This window comes from Anolis carolinensis, chromosome 4, assembly GCF_035594765.1.
Source record: "Anolis carolinensis isolate JA03-04 chromosome 4, rAnoCar3.1.pri, whole genome shotgun sequence".
Lineage (NCBI taxonomy): Eukaryota > Metazoa > Chordata > Lepidosauria > Squamata > Dactyloidae > Anolis > Anolis carolinensis.
In genome coordinates this window covers 44,858-61,244 of record NC_085844.1, presented here as the reverse complement: position 1 = coordinate 61,244, position 16,387 = coordinate 44,858, and the positions used below count along the sequence as shown (strand labels likewise).

The following is a 16,387-nucleotide window of genomic DNA, read 5'->3' as shown; positions in this document are numbered from 1 at the left end:
GCCATTCAATACTAATCAAGCTGGCCAATGGCAACATTCCCACTTGCCTCCAACAGACAAGGGTTCTTTCTTTCTTTCTTTCTTTCTCCCACTCTGGACGCCAAGGAGATAGATGAGCCCCAGTGGCCTAATTCCCAACAGACTTCCCAACCTCTGGGGATGCTTGCCACAGAGGTGGGCGAAACGTCAGGAGAGAATGCTTCTGGGACACGCAGCGACCTTTCCTTCTTCCTGCGGTGACGTCAGTCTCTCTGTCCCCGAAGCGGAAGAAGAGAAGGCTTCTGGGAAGGAGAGGCGCCGGGCTCCTTTCTCCTCTCCCTCCCTGCCACTTTCTTTCCAGCCTTTTCTTGCCACCCGTCAATCAAAGCTGCAGAGGCAACCAATGGGAGCCTTGGGTGGGCGGGGCTTCGCGGGCTCAGCCAATGGGAGGGAGCGGGCCGGCTTGACGGGCGAAGACGAAGGAGAAGCCGAGTCAGGAGGAGGGCGCTTCTCCCTCCGCCATTGATTTGTGACGCGGGAAGGCGGCGGGGGAAGGAGAGAGACAGAGAGAGAAGTATGTATATATATATGTATGTATGTATGTATATGTATATATGTGTCTCCCTTTGGGGCAGAGGCGGCACAGCGCGGAATCCCATCGAGTCCCTGAAGGCGCCTCCTCCCCCCCCCCCCCCGGGCCTCAATGGCCGCCACGCCCCCTCCTGCTTCCCAGAATGCCTCGCGCGTGCCCCCCCCGCCTCTCCTTAATAATAATTCTATATTTACCTTCCTTGCCTAGTTTACCCGTGCCTCACAACCTCTGAGAAGGCCCTCTCTCTCGTCCCCACCAGGCGTAACGGTGAGGAAGATGGAAGCGAGAGGAGGGCCCCGCCAGAGGATCTTGGAGATAATAACAACAACAACAACAACTTTATTCTTATACCCCGCCCCATCTCCCCGAAGGGACTCGGGGCGGCTTACATGGGGCCTTGCCCAGACACAACAATATAAAAGCAAAACAACAATGGGTAAGGTGCTGGAGCGGGTGGTTGCCTCCCAGCTCCAGGGCTTTCTAGATGACATCAACCACCTAGATCAGTCACAGTCTGGTTTCAGGCCTGGTCACGGCACCCAGACAGCCTTGGTCGCCTTGGTGGATGACCTCCGTAGAGAGCTGGACAGGGGGAGTGTGACCCTGTTGGTTCTCTTGGACATCTCAGCGGCTTTCGATACCATCGATCATGGTATCCTTCTGGGACGACTCTCTGGGATGGGTCTCGGGGGCACGGTTTTGTCGTGGCCTTTGAGCTGTGGGGTCCCGCAAGGCTCTACTCTGTCTCCCATGCTCTTTAACATCTACATGAAACCGCTGGGAGAGGTCATCCGGAGTTTTGGAGTTGGGTGTCACCTCTATGCAGATGACGCACAACTCTACTACTCCTTTCCATCTAATTCCAAGGAGGCCTCTCGGGTGCTGGACGAGTGCCTGGCCGCTGTGTCCATCTGGATGAGGAGGAACAAGCTGAAGATCAATCCCGACAAGACAGAGGTCCTTCTGGTCGATCGTAATCCTGACCGGGGTATAGGGTGGCAACCTGTGCTGGACGGGGTTACACTCCCCCTGAAGCCACAGGTCCGCAGTCTGGGAGTCCTCTTGGATTCATCGCTTACGCTCGAGGCTCAGGCGTCGGCGGTGTCTGGGAGGGCCTTCGCACAACTGAGACTCGTGCGCCAACTGCGACCGTACCTCGCGAAGGCTGATCTGGCCGGGGTGGTCCACGCCTTGGTCACCTCCAGACTGGACTACTGTAATGCGCTCTACGTGGGGCTGCCCTTGACAACGGCTCGGAAGTTCCAACTGGTCCAACGAGCGGCAGCCAGGATGTTAACTGGGGCCCCTTACAGAGAGAGGTCAACCCTCCTGTTCAAGGAGCTCCACTGGCTGCCATTTACTTTCCGAGCCCAATTTAAGGTGCAGGTGCTTACCTACAAAGCCCTGAACAGTTTAGGACCATCCTACCTCCGTGACCGCATCTCCGTCTACGAACCCACGCGTTCACTTCGGTCATCTGGAGAGGCCCTGCTCGTGATCCCGCCTGCGTCGCAAGCGCGGTTGGTGGGGACACGAGACAGGGCCTTCTCTGTGGTGGCCCCCCGACTCTGGAACACCCTCCCCAAGGATCTCAGACAGGTGCCTACATTGGCAGTCTTCAGAAAGAACTTGAAGACCTGGCTGTTCCAATGTGCCTTCCCAGATTAATAGGAAATATCCAACACCAAGTCCCATAAGCACTTTATTAGAACTAAGATTGTATATCGCACTCTGCACTTGCGCTAGAAGCCTTATATATCACCTGTCACATCAGCACTTTTAATCTTGTACCCATTACTCTGGCCCGGCCCAGTTTTATTGTGTTTTAGCGTATTGTTTATTGCTTGTTGTTTATACTGTTTTAATTGTTTTTAATTTGCCTTTTGTTTTGTATTGTTATATTGTGTGTTGAGGCCTTGGCCTTTGTAAGCCTCATCGAGTCCTTTGGGAGATGCTAGCGGGGTACAAATAAAGTTTAATAATAATAATAATAATAATAAAACAAGTTTACAACAATAAAACATCAGCATCAATAAAAACAATCATAAAAGGTCACCATACAAAATAAAGCGTTAAAACAGGAATATAATACACAGATCTGGGAAATGTGTCAAAGTCGGAGAGGTAGTTACACAACTGACATAGTCAATAAAGTGCTAAGAATAACAATGAGAAGGCGAATCAGTGGGTCTATTGTTACGTAGGCAGACAACTCGAGCCTGCAAGGATCAGTCATCAAAGGCTTTTTGGAAGAGCCAGGTTTTCAGGCTCCTCCAAAAGGAGAGGAGGGTGGGGCCTGCCTGATCTCCCTGGGAAGCGAGTTCCAAAGCCAGGGGGCCACGATGGAAGAGGCCCTCTCCCTCGTCCTCGTCCCCACCAACCGCGACTGCGAGGGTGGTGGGAGCGAGAGGAGGGCCTCTCCCGATGAGCGAAGAGATCGTGTGGGTTCATAGGGGGAGATGCGGTCTCTAAGGTAGGTGGGTCCCAAACCGTTTAGGGCTTAGAGTAGGTTCATAGGGGACAACGCGGTCATGAAGATAAACAGGTCCCGAACCGTTTAGAGTTTTATAGGTAAATAGCCTGCACCTTGAATTGGGCCCAGAATATTATCGGCAGCCAGTGGAGCTGCTTGAACGGGGGTTTACTAGTTATTACTGTATTTACGAATTTAGCACCAAAACATGGCAACATTAACTACAAAAACAATGACTACTAAAAGGCAGACTGCCTTGGATAATACAGAACCTTGGATAAGTGAAGCTTAGATAGGTGAGACTCTACTGTATGTTGAAGGATAAAACAACTATTTAGAGAAGGGAAGGGACTAGAAAGGGATGGAGAGCGAGGGAGATTGATGGAGGGGTAGGACCATTCAGGGCACAAGTCTAGGGGACTGGGTGTGTGTGTGTGTGTGGGGGGAGCACTGATTTACATTTCAGTTCACTGATAGTTAGATGGCTAACTTTTGGATCCAGTTATCACCTGGTGGATTTTGAATGCTGCTGTACAAAACTTGGCAGTATTATAGGTTAGTTGGTATCTGAGAGCAGCAGGATGGTGTAAAATTTTCCTGAACAGCCCAGATAATTATATAGCAAAGGCAAGATTAATCTGGATCAAATGTCCCTGTAGTACAGGCACTGGAGGAGCACATGCTCAGTTGTTCGATTTGACCCGAGTCGCAGGGGCAGAGTCTCTGTGGGTGGGTTGGGGGGTCTTCTGGTATCGGCCCTCAAGTACAGCTGATGGACGGGTGTGAGATCGGGCCAGGGTGAAGGAGCTCCAATGATTGGGAATCTCTAGATTTGTTAAGAATGCCATAGGGGAGGCGAGATATTTGCTGGCTTCGTTGACAATAAAGGTTGGGGTGTAGGTTAGATCCAATTGGCGCTCTGTCCAAGATACGGGGGCCGAGTTGTGGCGCAGGCTGGTTGGTAGCCAGCTGCAATAAATCAGTATGACCCAGAGGTCATGAGTTCGAGGCCAGCCCATGTCAGAGTGAGCACCTGACAATTAAAAAATAAAAAATAGCCCCTGCTTGTTGTTGACCTAAGCAACCCGAAAGATAGTTGCATCTATCAAGTAGGAAATTTAGGTACCACTATGTGGGGAGGGTAATTTAACTAAAATTTACGACACCATAAAACTGCCACCAGTGTGCAGAAAGGAATGAGGAAGTCGGCTTCACAGTGGATGATGAAGCAACTGCTCCCCATGTGGCCGGAATCGAGCACACCCTCAGGAAGCTGGAAGCTGGAGAAGGTTAAATTGCCTCTGTCTTTGTCTCAATGTTCCCATGGCATTGAATGTTGGCCATGTATGTGTACAATGTGATCCACCCTGAGTCCCCTTCGGGGTGAGAAGAGCGGAATATAAGTACTGTAAATAAATAAATACGTTGTTTGATGAGTGCTTTGGCTTGAACGTATTTCATACTGAGTAACAACCCTGGAGAGAAGCCCAGTGATGAATTGTTTGTTGCTACTGCCTGTTTCCAGTAGTTGAGTATGACCAGCCACACACTGGCCTCCATTTTCATGAAACCTGACTCCAGTCGTAGAATGTCATTGGAGATGCATTTTGGTACTTGCAGGGCTGATCTCAAAAATTTGATTGTACAAGCTCTAGAGAGGCAGAATTGGGGAAGGGGCCTAGCTGGGCTCCATACAGGAGTTGTGCCACTGGTTTGACTTCAGATCATTTGAGTGCTGCAGGTATGAAGTGTCCCCCTCTTGACTTGAGGTATTTTAGGATGGCGAACGAGCTCCTTTGAGCAGACTCGGCCACGTGGTCTCCATGGGCTCTTCTGCTTCTGTTGGATTGGAAGACTACTTCCAGATATTTGAAACAAGAGACCTGCTCGATATTGTGTCCGTCTACTCCAGGCGTAATCCTTGGGTCTTTTGGCAAATGCCACAATACTGGTTTTCTTATAATTAAGTTGGAGCTGATCTGTTTTGCATTGTTGTGTTAGTGCTTTTAGTGCTCATTTAGAATACAGCTGTTCTTAAGAGTACAGCTGCATCATCTGCATAAAGCAAAGTGGGTGTTATTTTGGGGGGGGGGTATAGAAATCCATGTTGTGAAGATGGTCCATAATGGAGTTGATGTAGAAGTTAAATAGTGGAGGCGCCAGGATGCAGTCTTGCTTGACACCTTTTCCCATTCCAACTGCCTATGTAAATATGTGTTGTTTGCACCCAGAGTTCTCAGTACTCATCAGCACTGTTCTTTCCAACAGTTCATCGAATTCTTCGCCTTCTTTGTACTCCATAATGCAGTTTTCCAGGTTCCATTTTTAGGATGGTGTCTTCAGCTGTGTCGGACCTTAATAGGCCCCAGCCAGACCCCAAACATACAATTCATTCATTCCATTCATCACACCTGTGCATGTCGTTTTGCACAGAAGCTGGTCCCCACATCAGAAATGGCACTCAAAGGTCGAGAAAAGTTCCCACACCACACAAAAAGTACAAATGTAACATGAATGCCCAAATGAAAAACATAAGTGTATGTCTACATTTTGCTTTTATGAGTGCATTTTGGCACCACATTAACTCCGATAACTCAATGGCACAGAATTCTGCGAGCTGTAGATTCACATGCTCTTAGGTTACTCTGCGACAGAAAGCTGGTGCCTCCCAAACTACAGCTCCCAGGCATTTGACATCAATGAGCAGTTAAAGTGGTGGCCCCTCGGCTACAGAACCCCCTCCCCAGCAACATTAGACCAGCCCCCTCCCTCCTGGCCTTTAGAAGAAAGGTGGAAACCTGGCTGTGGGATCAGGCTTTTAGTGAATAGGGCAGTGCAATGACAAATCTGGAAAATATGGAATGACTAGAAAGTCCTGGACTATGACTATGGATGGCGTGATTTCTTGTGTAATGTAATGTTTTAAATGTTTAATACATCTGATTTTAATCTAAATTTTAATTTATTATATATTTTTAAGGCATTGAATAATGGCCTCTATGTAAGCCGCCTTGAGACCCCTTTGGGGGTAGAGAAAGACGGGGTAGAAATAGAGCAAACAAATAAATAAATCATAAATAGGCTGGGGTTGTTGTATGTATTCCGGGCTGTCTGGCCATGTTCTAGAAGTATTCTCTCCTGACGTTTTGCCCACATCTATGGAAGGCATCCTCACAGGTTGTGAGGTATGGAGAAACTAAGCAAGGAAGGTTTATATATACAGTAGAGTCTCGCTTATCCAACGTAAACGGGCCGGCAGAACGTTAGATAAGCGAATATGTTGGATAATAAGGAGAGATTAAGGAAAAGCCTATTAAACATTAAATTAGGTTATGATTTTGCAAATTAAGCACCAAAACATCATGTTTAACAACAAATTTGACAGAAAAAGTGTTCAATACACAGTAATGCTATGTAGTAATTACTGTATTTACGAATTTAGCACCAAAATATCACGATGTATTGAAAACATTGACTACACAAATGCGTTGGATAATACAGAATGTTGGATAAGCGAGAGTGAGAATCTACTGTATCTGTGGAAAGTCCAGAAAGAAGGACTCTTTGTCAGTTGGAGGCCAGTGTGAATGTTTTAGTTAATCACCTTGATTAGCTTTGAATAGCTGGCTTCTCCTGCCTGGGGGCATCCTTTGTTCAGAGTCGTTAACTGCCTTTGGTTCCCCTGTCTGGAACTCCTCTGTTTTCAGAGTGTTGCTTCTTATTTACTGTTCTGATTTTTGAGTTTTTTAATATTGGTGGCCAGATTTTGTTCATTTTCATGGTTTCCTCCTTTCTGTTGAAGTTGTCCACATGCTTGTGAATTTCAGTGGCTTGTCTGTGTCGTCTGACATGATCGTTGTTGGAGTGGTCAAGCATTTCTGTGTTCTCAGATAATATCCTGTGTCCAGGTTGGTTCATCAAATGCTCTGGCTGATTTCTCTGGTTGAGTGAGTCTACAGTGTCTTTCATGTTCTTTGACTCGTGTTTGGACGACCCTATGTAGACTTGTCCACAGCTGCATGGGACACGGTAGACTCCTGCATAAACAGTCTGTTCAGGGAACCCTGGAAGGTCTCTTCCAAAAGGCATCCAGAGAAGACTTTTTCTCTCCACAGCCTCCAGTTTTCGTATGATTTCCTTTTGCCTGCAAAGACTGTATGCCATGTTTTTATTTAATCTACAGGGCATAAAGCTGGCTTATCTCCTCCCTGCTTTCCTCTCTGCTTCACGTATGCACCGTAAGGCATTTGTTTGGAGGCTTCTATGGGAGGATTGCGTAGAGTAGATGCCCATTCTTCCCAGTCGGGATTCATTGCTTTGGTTTCTGTAAACACATTCCTACAGCACTGTATGGAAAGCTGGCATGCCTGCTGTTCTTCCCTTCCTGGAAGAAGAGGAAAAGGGAGAAGTGGGCAAAGATGAAAGAAGTTGGCAGGAAGGAGGCTTTGTCAATGGACCTCTGCCTGTCGTTGTGTCTCATCCTGGGGGTCCAATCAAGGGAATGAATGGCCTGAATGGAACTGAGTTCAGCATGGACTCATTTTGTGAACATCCCAACAAGCCTCAATGTGGTTTTGAACCAGCCGGGTGGGAGGGCAGGTGCTTGGTAGTTTGGAGGATGTTTTTTTTTGGGGGGGGGGGGATCTAAGAAATTTAGTGGCAGCAGTAACCATTTGGGATGCTCAGAAAGTAGAGTTGGGAGTCCCTGTGGCCTGGAAGGTGATGAAATAACACTATGTAATACAATTTGGAAAAAAAATGTATGCCTGGTTTGAAAGTGTTATTTCCTGTTTAATTATGCGATACTTACAGTAGTCTCTCACTTATCCAACATTCGCTTATCCAACGTTCTGGATTATCCAATGTAGTCTGCCTTTTAGTAGTCAATGTTTTTGTAGTCAATGTTTTCAATACATTGTGATGTTTTGGTACTAAATTCGTAAATACAGTAATTACTACGTAGCATTACTGTGTATTGAACTACTTTTTCTGTCAAATTTGTTGTATAACATGTTTTGGTGCTTAATTTGTAAAATCATAACCTAATTTGATGTTTAATAAGCTTTTCCTTAATCCCTCCTTATTATCTAACAATATTTGCTTTTGCAACGTTCTGCCGGCCTGTTTATGTTGGACAAGTGAGACTCTACTGTACTTTGAAAGTAATTGTTATACTCCAGAAACTTGGTTTTTGTGGCTTCCACAAACTATGTTGAATTGGTTGAGACTCTCTGAGATATTCATTGAAAAACAACAGCAAAATGTGCTTCAGGATGTCCCACAAAAACAAACATTTTGCAGTTTAATAAACTTTTTCCATGTTTTCTAGATAGATCCAGTTAGGAAATGTCGTTTATAGAACAGGAACAAAACTCGTATTACGTAGTGTAATCAGTAAAGAAATAATTGTTTCTTTCAGCATTTAGCACATGCCGGTAATTCACAGAAACTCATTATCCAGAGTTAATTACATCCTTTAAAATTGGAAGGAGTTCTTCCTGCCTGCCTTCTGTTCCTTTAGCCACATTTGGGTTTGACCCAATGAAATCAGTGTGACCCTCTAATCTTGAGAAGTTTCCATTCCTTCCCTTCCATCTTTCTATTATCCTGCCCTTCTGTGTTTCCTATCCTCTGTCTTCCTGTCCTTCTTTTATTTATTTTTTCCTTTTTCACTTTCTTTACCTTGAGCCATATTTGAGCCAGGACTAATTGTGTTCCCACATGTGTTCAATGAAATTGGATCTGGGTCAGATTGTTCTTGTTCATGAATCTGTGGCCACCTAAAGTATTTTGCTTTGTACAGGGAGGTGACCACAAATCATGAACTATTATTTATTTATTTATTTATTTATTTACCATATTTATATCCCGCCGTTCTCTACCCCGAGGGGGACTCAAGGCGGCTTTCAAACGGCACTTATACAGTGCCTTCAGCATAAAACACAGACATGACATAGAATTATACAAATTAAAACAAACATAAAGCATAATTAAAATACATTCCACTATGAGACACGTCATCCAAAGGCAAGGTTGAAGCCGTTCCAAAATCCATTGCACCATTTCCAGGTAAAATCTTTTTTTGCACTGCGCTATTTATCAAAGGCCTGCTTCCAGAGCCAAGTTTCTACTGTTTTTCTAAAGGTTAGGAGGAAAGGGGCTGATCTAATAACTGAGTAATAATGAAATGAGCATTTAGCACATGCCAGTTATTCACTGAAACACATTATCCAGAAAAGAATAATTGACTCTTCTGTTCCTTTAACCACATTTGGGGTTGACCCAATGAATTCAGTGGGATCCTCTAACATGGAAAGCGGTTCCTCTTCCTTCTTTTATTCCTTTCTTTCTTCTGTCCTTGTTTTGCCTTCCTTCCTTCCTTCCTTCCTTCACTCTCTCCTTCCTTTCCTTCTATCCACTCTTTTGCCGTTCTTTTATTCCTTCTTTTCTTCTGTGCTTCCTACATACCTTCCTTCCTTCCACTTATCTGTCTTCCTCTCCCTCCCTTTCTTTCTTTTCTCCCCTCCTTCCTTGTCCTGTGTTTGTTGAATCATCTTTGATCCAGGACTAACTTTCATCACTATTATATTCACTCAGAGCATCTGAATTCGTTCCTTATTGTTTATGAATCTGTGATTGCTTTGCTGGTTTCTGTGTACGTCCTTGAGCCACTTTATGCCTCTATTTATTGGTATTTCCATTTTTAACATGATACATAAAAGAAAAAGAAGATAATGTTGGAGGTTAAGGATGTTTGGAACTTCATGTTTAATCTGGCTTGCATCACCAAGACCTGGTTGGATGAGCCCAGCGGGGTAAATCTTGCCCAGCTGTGTCCTCCAGGTTTTGGGGTGCAACAGCAGGCCAGAGCCGGGGGGCGGGGAGGTGGGGTTGCAGTGGTCTTTCGGCAGCCCATCTCCCTGGTCAGGTGCACCGCCCCACAATCTGCAGGTTTTGAGTGTGTCCATCTTAAGGTGCGTACCCGGGACAGTTTGGGGATTCTACTGGTGTACCATCCACCCCGTGACACGGCAGTCTCCCTGCCCGAGCTGGCAGAGGTGGTCTCTGGTGTGGCGTTGGTCTCTCAGCGGCTGGTAGTGCTGGGGGACTTTAACATTCATGCCGAGGCCACCTTAACTGGTGCGGCTCAAGACTTCATGGCTGCCATGACGACCGTGGGACTGTCCCAAGTGATATCTGGTCCCACTCATCAAGCTGGACACACACTTGACCTGGTTTTTGTTGCGCCAGATGGTGAGGTCGGAGTGGAAGAGCAAAATATTCTTCTGTTGTCACGGTCCAATCACCACCTGACCTGGCCATGGTGGTCCATGCCTTAGTTACCTCTAGACTGGACTATTGCAATGTGCTCTATGTGGGGATTCCCTTGAAGACGGCCCGGAAACCCCAACTAGTCCAACGTTCGGCAGCCTTGCTTCTAACTGGAGCTAATTATAGGGAGCGGTCACCCCTCCTGCTTAAGGAGCTCCACTGGCTGCCGTTCACCTTCCGGACCCAATTCAAGGTGCAGGTGATCACCTACAAAGCCCTGAACGGTTTGGGACCCTCTTACCTTTGTGATCACCTTTCCCCCTACGAACCTGCACGATCTCTTCGTTCATCGGGAGAGGCCCTCCTCTCGCTCCCACCACCCTCGCAGTCGCAGTTGGTGGGGACGAGAGAGAGGGCCTTCTCCGTGGTGGCCCCCCGGCTCTGGAACTCGCTCCCCAGAGAAATCAGGCAAGCCCCCACCCTGGTAGCATTCAGAAAGAGCTTCAAAACCCGTGTCTTCACTCAGGCCTTTGGATAAAGATTGCTCATCCCCATAACAATCCTGTATCTGTCACCATTCCTGTACCGGTTTGCACTTTTTACTTTTGTCAACTTGATATAGACACAGGGTCTATTCCCATCCCAATTTACACTTCCAATAATTTGCAGCACTTTATCAGTCACCTTGTGTTTACAATATTTATGTGGTGCACCTTACCCAGTCTACTTTTACAACCTCTTCATTTTAATCCATGTTTTTTTTAGTTCTTGTCATTTGTTTTTATTTGCTAATGTTTAAATTTTTATAATTGTGCATGTCTTTTGTCTATTGTTGTGTTTTATATTGCTATTGTTTTTATTCGGGCTTGGCCCCATGTCAGCCGCCCTGAGTCCCATTTGGGGAAATAGAGGCGGGGTATAAAAATAAAGTTATTATTATTATTATTTAAACTTTTGCTTCTTCTTTCTTTACCAGGGACATGAGGGTCCCATGGAGCCACCACTGGTGTGATGAGAAACAAACCAGCTTCTAGTGGATATTGAAGAATTTGGAAACTAAAGTCCGGTAATGACACCAGTCCTGTAGGAAAATAAATCTTCCCAAGGTGCGGATCTGGTTGAATTCTTAAACTCCCTTTCGATCGGAAATGGAAACACAAGAATCAAGTGTCCATAATACAATTGTATGTACATAACACTGTCAACATGGAGGAGAAAACATATAAATGTACTGAATGTAAAAAGATTTTTGGTCAGCTTGCAGCTCTGAAGAGACATCAAAGGACTCACACTGGGGAGAAACCCTATAAATGCCTGGAGTGTGGAAAGAGCTTCACTCTGATTGGAAGTCTGCATTCACATCAAAGGATTCACACGGGGGAGAAACCCTATCCGTGTCTAGAGTGTGGAAAGAGCTTTGCTTGGAGTGGATCTCTAAGTTCACATCAAAGGACTCACACGGGGGAGAAACCTTATAAATGCCTGGAGTGTGGGCAGAGCTATACTCAGAGTGGAAATCTACGTTTACATCAAAGGACTCACATAGGAGAGAAACCCTATAAATGTGTGGAGTGTAGACAGAGCTTTACTCAGAGAGTAAATCTACACACACATCAAAGGACTCACACGGGGGAGAAACCCTATAAATGTCTGGAGTGTGGACAGAACTTCACTCATAGTTCAGGTCTATGTTCACATCAAAGGACTCACACAGGGGAGAAACCCTACACATGCCTGGAGTGTGGAAAAAGCTTCACTCATAGTTCAGGTCTACGTTCACATCAAAGCACTCACACTAAGGAGAAATCCTATACATGTCTGGAGTGTGGGCAGAGCTTTGCTCAGAGTGGACATCTACGTAGACATCAAATGACTCACACTGGGGAAAAACCCTATAAATGCCTGGAGTGTGGAAAGAGCTTTACTCGTAATTTTTGTCTACATTTACATCAAAGGACTCACACGGGGGAGAAACCCTATACATGCCTGGAGTGTGGAAAGAGCTTTGCTATCAGGGGGCATCTACATTCACATCAAAGGACTCACACGGGGGAGAAACCTTATAAATGCATGGAGTGTGGGCAGAGCTTTACTCAGAGTGGACATCTACGTTTACATCAAAGGACTCACATAGGAGAGAAACCCTATAAATGCGTGCAGTGTGGACGCAGCTTTACTCAGAGGGGAAGTCTACGTAGCCATCAAAGGACTCACACTGGGGAGAAACCCTATACATGCCTGGAGTGTGGAAAGAGCTTCACTTATAGTTCAGGTCTACGTTCCCATCAAAGGACTCATACGGGGGGGAAACCCTATACATGCCTTGAGTGTGGAAAGAGCTTCACTAAGAGTGGAAGTCTACGTTCACATCAAAGGACTCACACTAGCGAGAAATCCTATACATGTCAGGAGTGGGCAAAGCTTTTCTCAGAGGGGACATCTACATAGACATCAAAGGACTCACACTGGGGATAAACCCTATCATGATGAAATATGATAGATAGTATAAATGAATTGTATGAAACATGAATGAATGAGAGTTAATAACTTTGGAGACACCATTCTGAAAATCAAGGCCTGCAATGAAAAAAATCATTAAGTACACTTAAAGGTAAAGGTAAAGGTTTTCCCCTGACGTTAAGTCCAGTTGTGTCTGACTCCGGGGGTTGGTGCTCATCTCCATTTCTAAGCTGAAGAGCCGGCGTTGAAGAGCCGTAGACACCTCCAAGGTCATGTGGCCACTGGCATGACTGCATGGAGCGCCATTACCTTCCCGCTGGAGCGGTACCTATTGATCTACTCACATTTGCATGTTTTCGAACTGCTAGGTTGGAAGGAGCTGGGGCTAACAGTGGGTGCTCATTCCGGGATTTGAACCTAGAATCATAGAATCATAGAATAGTAGAGTTGGAAGAGACCACATGGGCCATCTAGTCCAACCCCATTCTGCTAAGAAGCAGGAAATCGCATTCAAAGCACCCCCGACAGATGGCCATCCAGCCTCTGCTTAAAAGCTTCCAAAGAAGGAGCCTCCACCACGGCCCCGGGGAGAGAGTTCCACTGTCGAACAGCCCTTCTCACTGTGAGGAAGTTCTTCCTGATGTTCAGGTGGAATCTCCTTCCTTTCCTGTAGTTTGAAGCCATTGTTCCATTGTGTCCTAGTCTGCAGGGCAGCAGAAAGGAAGCTCCCTCCCTCTTCCCTGTGACTTCCCTTCACGTATTTGTACATGGGACCTTTTGGTCTGCAAGTTCAGCAGCTCAGCGCTTTAACGCCCTGCATCACCACCAGGGGCCCAACTACACTTAGGAAATGTAATTAAAATTCGCTGAACTGCTGACATTGATAAGAACTGTGACAAATGATTAACTGTTGAACCTTTTGTGAAAAACAACTTGTTTACGTTAATCAGAAACAATGGATCTTTAAATTAAGGGAATTTTACAACATTCCTTATGTTGAGAAAGAAGTCAAGAAAATGTTTACAATATTCCTTATGTTAAGAAGTAAGTCAACACAAGGCTGCTTGCATTTGACAATACCAATTACACAGAGTCAACATCCGCCAGGAAACTGAGATGGAGCCAGGATCTTTCAGGATGGAAGACGTCTATCATTCATTTATAACTTTGAAACAACATCAGCAGAAATATTGCTGTATAAGAGAGATTATTACAACCCCAAAAGTGTGGCACACAGCAGAGCTGCTCACCCACCATCCTCTATGGAGAGATGGTCTAGGAAGAGAGTCCGATCTGCAATGGGATGCTGGAGTCTAGACCAGGGGTCCCCAAACTAAGGCCCGGGGGACGGATGCGGCCCACCAAAGACATTTATCTGGCCCCCACGGCACAAGGGCTTGAAAGGGGTTGGGCTAAATGACCCAAGGGTTCTCTTCTCTTAAAACCATTATTATTATTATTATTATTATTATTATTATTATTATTATTATTACTGCTACTACTAATAATATTATTATCATTAAGGCTGGGTGGCCATCTGTCAGGGGTGCTTTGCTTGTGCTTTTGGTCCACAGAGGCAGAAGGGGGTTGGACAAAATGGCCCAAGGGGTCTCTTCCAAGCCTCTATTATTATTATTATTATTATTATTATTATTATTATTATTATTATCATCAACACAACGACGTTGTATGGCACAGCAAACAAGATAGATATGCTGGATTTCGTTTTGCAAAACCACAAGTCGAACACTTCCCAAGTGTCTAGGACTGTGTGATGTATTATCTGATGATGTGTGCAGATCCATTATTATTAACATTGAGGCTGGGTGGCCATCTGTCAGGGGTGCTTTGCTTGTGCTTTCAGTGCACAAAGGCAGAAGAGGATTGGACTCAATGGCCCAAAGGGTCTCTTCCATCTTTTATTATTATTATTATTGCTGCTGCTGCTGTTGTTATTATTTTTACTATTAATTATTATTATTAATATTATTATTGCTCGGTGGCCAACTATAGTCCGTCCGGCCCTCCAATGGTCCGAAGGATTGTGAACTGGCCCCCTGTTTAAAAAGTTTGGGGACCCCTGGCCTAGACATTGGGACCTCCTTTTCTCAAGGGAAGAGAACGGCGTGCATTTTGGAGTCATGGTCCTTGTTGCAGGGAGTCAGTTTCTGCTGTATGGAAAACAGGGATCTGATCCTTGGCCTTGTTCTTCGGAAAAGGAGGCATTTTGGCCTTTTAGAAGTCTTGGTGCGTTGGCAGATTTGCAAGGAAGCAGTCTGGATGTTTGTATGTGTCAGTGAACGCTGAGTGAAAATGTAATCTCCCCTTGTTTGTTTGTTAGCCAATGTAACTGTAGATTGTTTGTGAATCTGTATTTCATTCTTTGTGCAAAAGTTCTGATCTACCCTCTCACACTGAAATTGCAATAAAAGAACTTTTGTTTAAAAAGTATTCATGACAACCCTGTAAATGTGTGAAAAGAGCTTTGCTCACAATTTTGGTCTATATTCACATCAAAGGAGAAACCCTATACATGCCCGGAGTGTGGAAAGAGCTTTGTTTTGAGTGGGCATCCACATGCACATCTAAGAACTCACACGGGGGAGAAACCCTGTAAACACGTGGAGTGTGGAAAAAGCTTCACACGGAGTGACTGTCTACATCAGGGATCCCCAAACTAAGGCCCGGGGGCCGGATGGGGCCCTCCAAGGCCATTTACCTGGCCCTCGCCCTCAGTTTAGACTTAGGCTCACAAGTACCCAGCCTTCCAAGCAGCAAGCCTATTCCATTGTATTCCAGCTCACCAAACAAGATTTGCATAAGAAGAAAACAGCTAGGCTTTGAGGCTGCAAGGCTATTCACTGCTATTCCACCTGGCCAACAAATGATTACCATAAGCCACAGCAACACGTGGCCGGGCACAGCTAGGGTTAGGGTTATATTGTGTATACATATAATATTGATAATAATATTATAATGTAATATAATAATACAATATAATAATATTAATTATATATTAAATATAATATTACTAATAACATTACAGTACAGTGGTATAGTACAATATAGTAATATATAATGCTAATTTTTTGCTGTGCCAATAATATATGTTATGTACATACAACTTGTAAGTCGCTCTGAGTCCCCTTTGGGGTGAGAGGGTGGGGGATAAATGTAGTAAATAAATAAATAAAATGTTGTTGGGGTTTTTTTGCACTACAAATAAGACATGTGCAGTGTGCATAGGAATTTGTTCATATTTATTTCAAATAATTCGGCCCCTCAACAGTTTGAGTGACCATGAACATGACCTCCACTTTAAAAGTTTGAGGACCCCTGGTCTACATAAACATCATAGAATTCACACTGGAGAGAATGGTTATAGTTGACATCAGAGAGTCTGGTGTGAATTGTAAATATTGGAAGCAACTCTTGTAAATGTTGGAAATGCAGGTAGAATGTTGGGGCACTTTGTCATATGTGGTGTATTGTAGAAAGAGTGAAATAAAATACATTCCACCCGAAAAGTAATTAAAGTTAAATGAAGCCAGAGGGGTTTTTTCAGAATGTTAGAGCTTTACATATTGAATAAACACAGTAAGAATTGTCTA

The 16,387-nt window shown here is 45.0% G+C and overlaps 1 protein-coding gene across 2 annotated transcripts; it reads left to right on the top strand.

The window, feature by feature from the left end:
• Positions 1-326: 326 nt before the first annotated feature.
• Positions 327-15,227, top strand: LOC134298735 (zinc finger protein 135-like). Of its 2 annotated transcripts, XM_062979803.1 has the most exons (3): positions 327-553; positions 831-1,007; positions 11,293-15,227. In XM_062979803.1, the coding sequence occupies exon 3, from the start codon at positions 11,523-11,525 to the stop codon at positions 12,762-12,764; it is 1,242 nt and encodes a 413-aa protein (XP_062835873.1). In that variant the 5' UTR covers positions 327-553; positions 831-1,007; positions 11,293-11,522; the 3' UTR covers positions 12,765-15,227. The 2 variants fall into 2 exon arrangements, with proteins under 2 accessions (XP_062835873.1, XP_062835872.1); XM_062979802.1 differs by lacking the exon at positions 831-1,007 and having other exon boundaries at positions 328-553.
• The last annotated feature ends 1,160 nt before the right edge of the window (positions 15,228-16,387 follow it).

Bases quoted from the DNA above. Each gene is read 5' to 3' on its own strand.
- LOC134298735 (XM_062979803.1), top strand. From the start codon at position 11,523: ATGGAGGAGAAAACATATAAATGTACTGAATGTAAAAAGATTTTTGGT.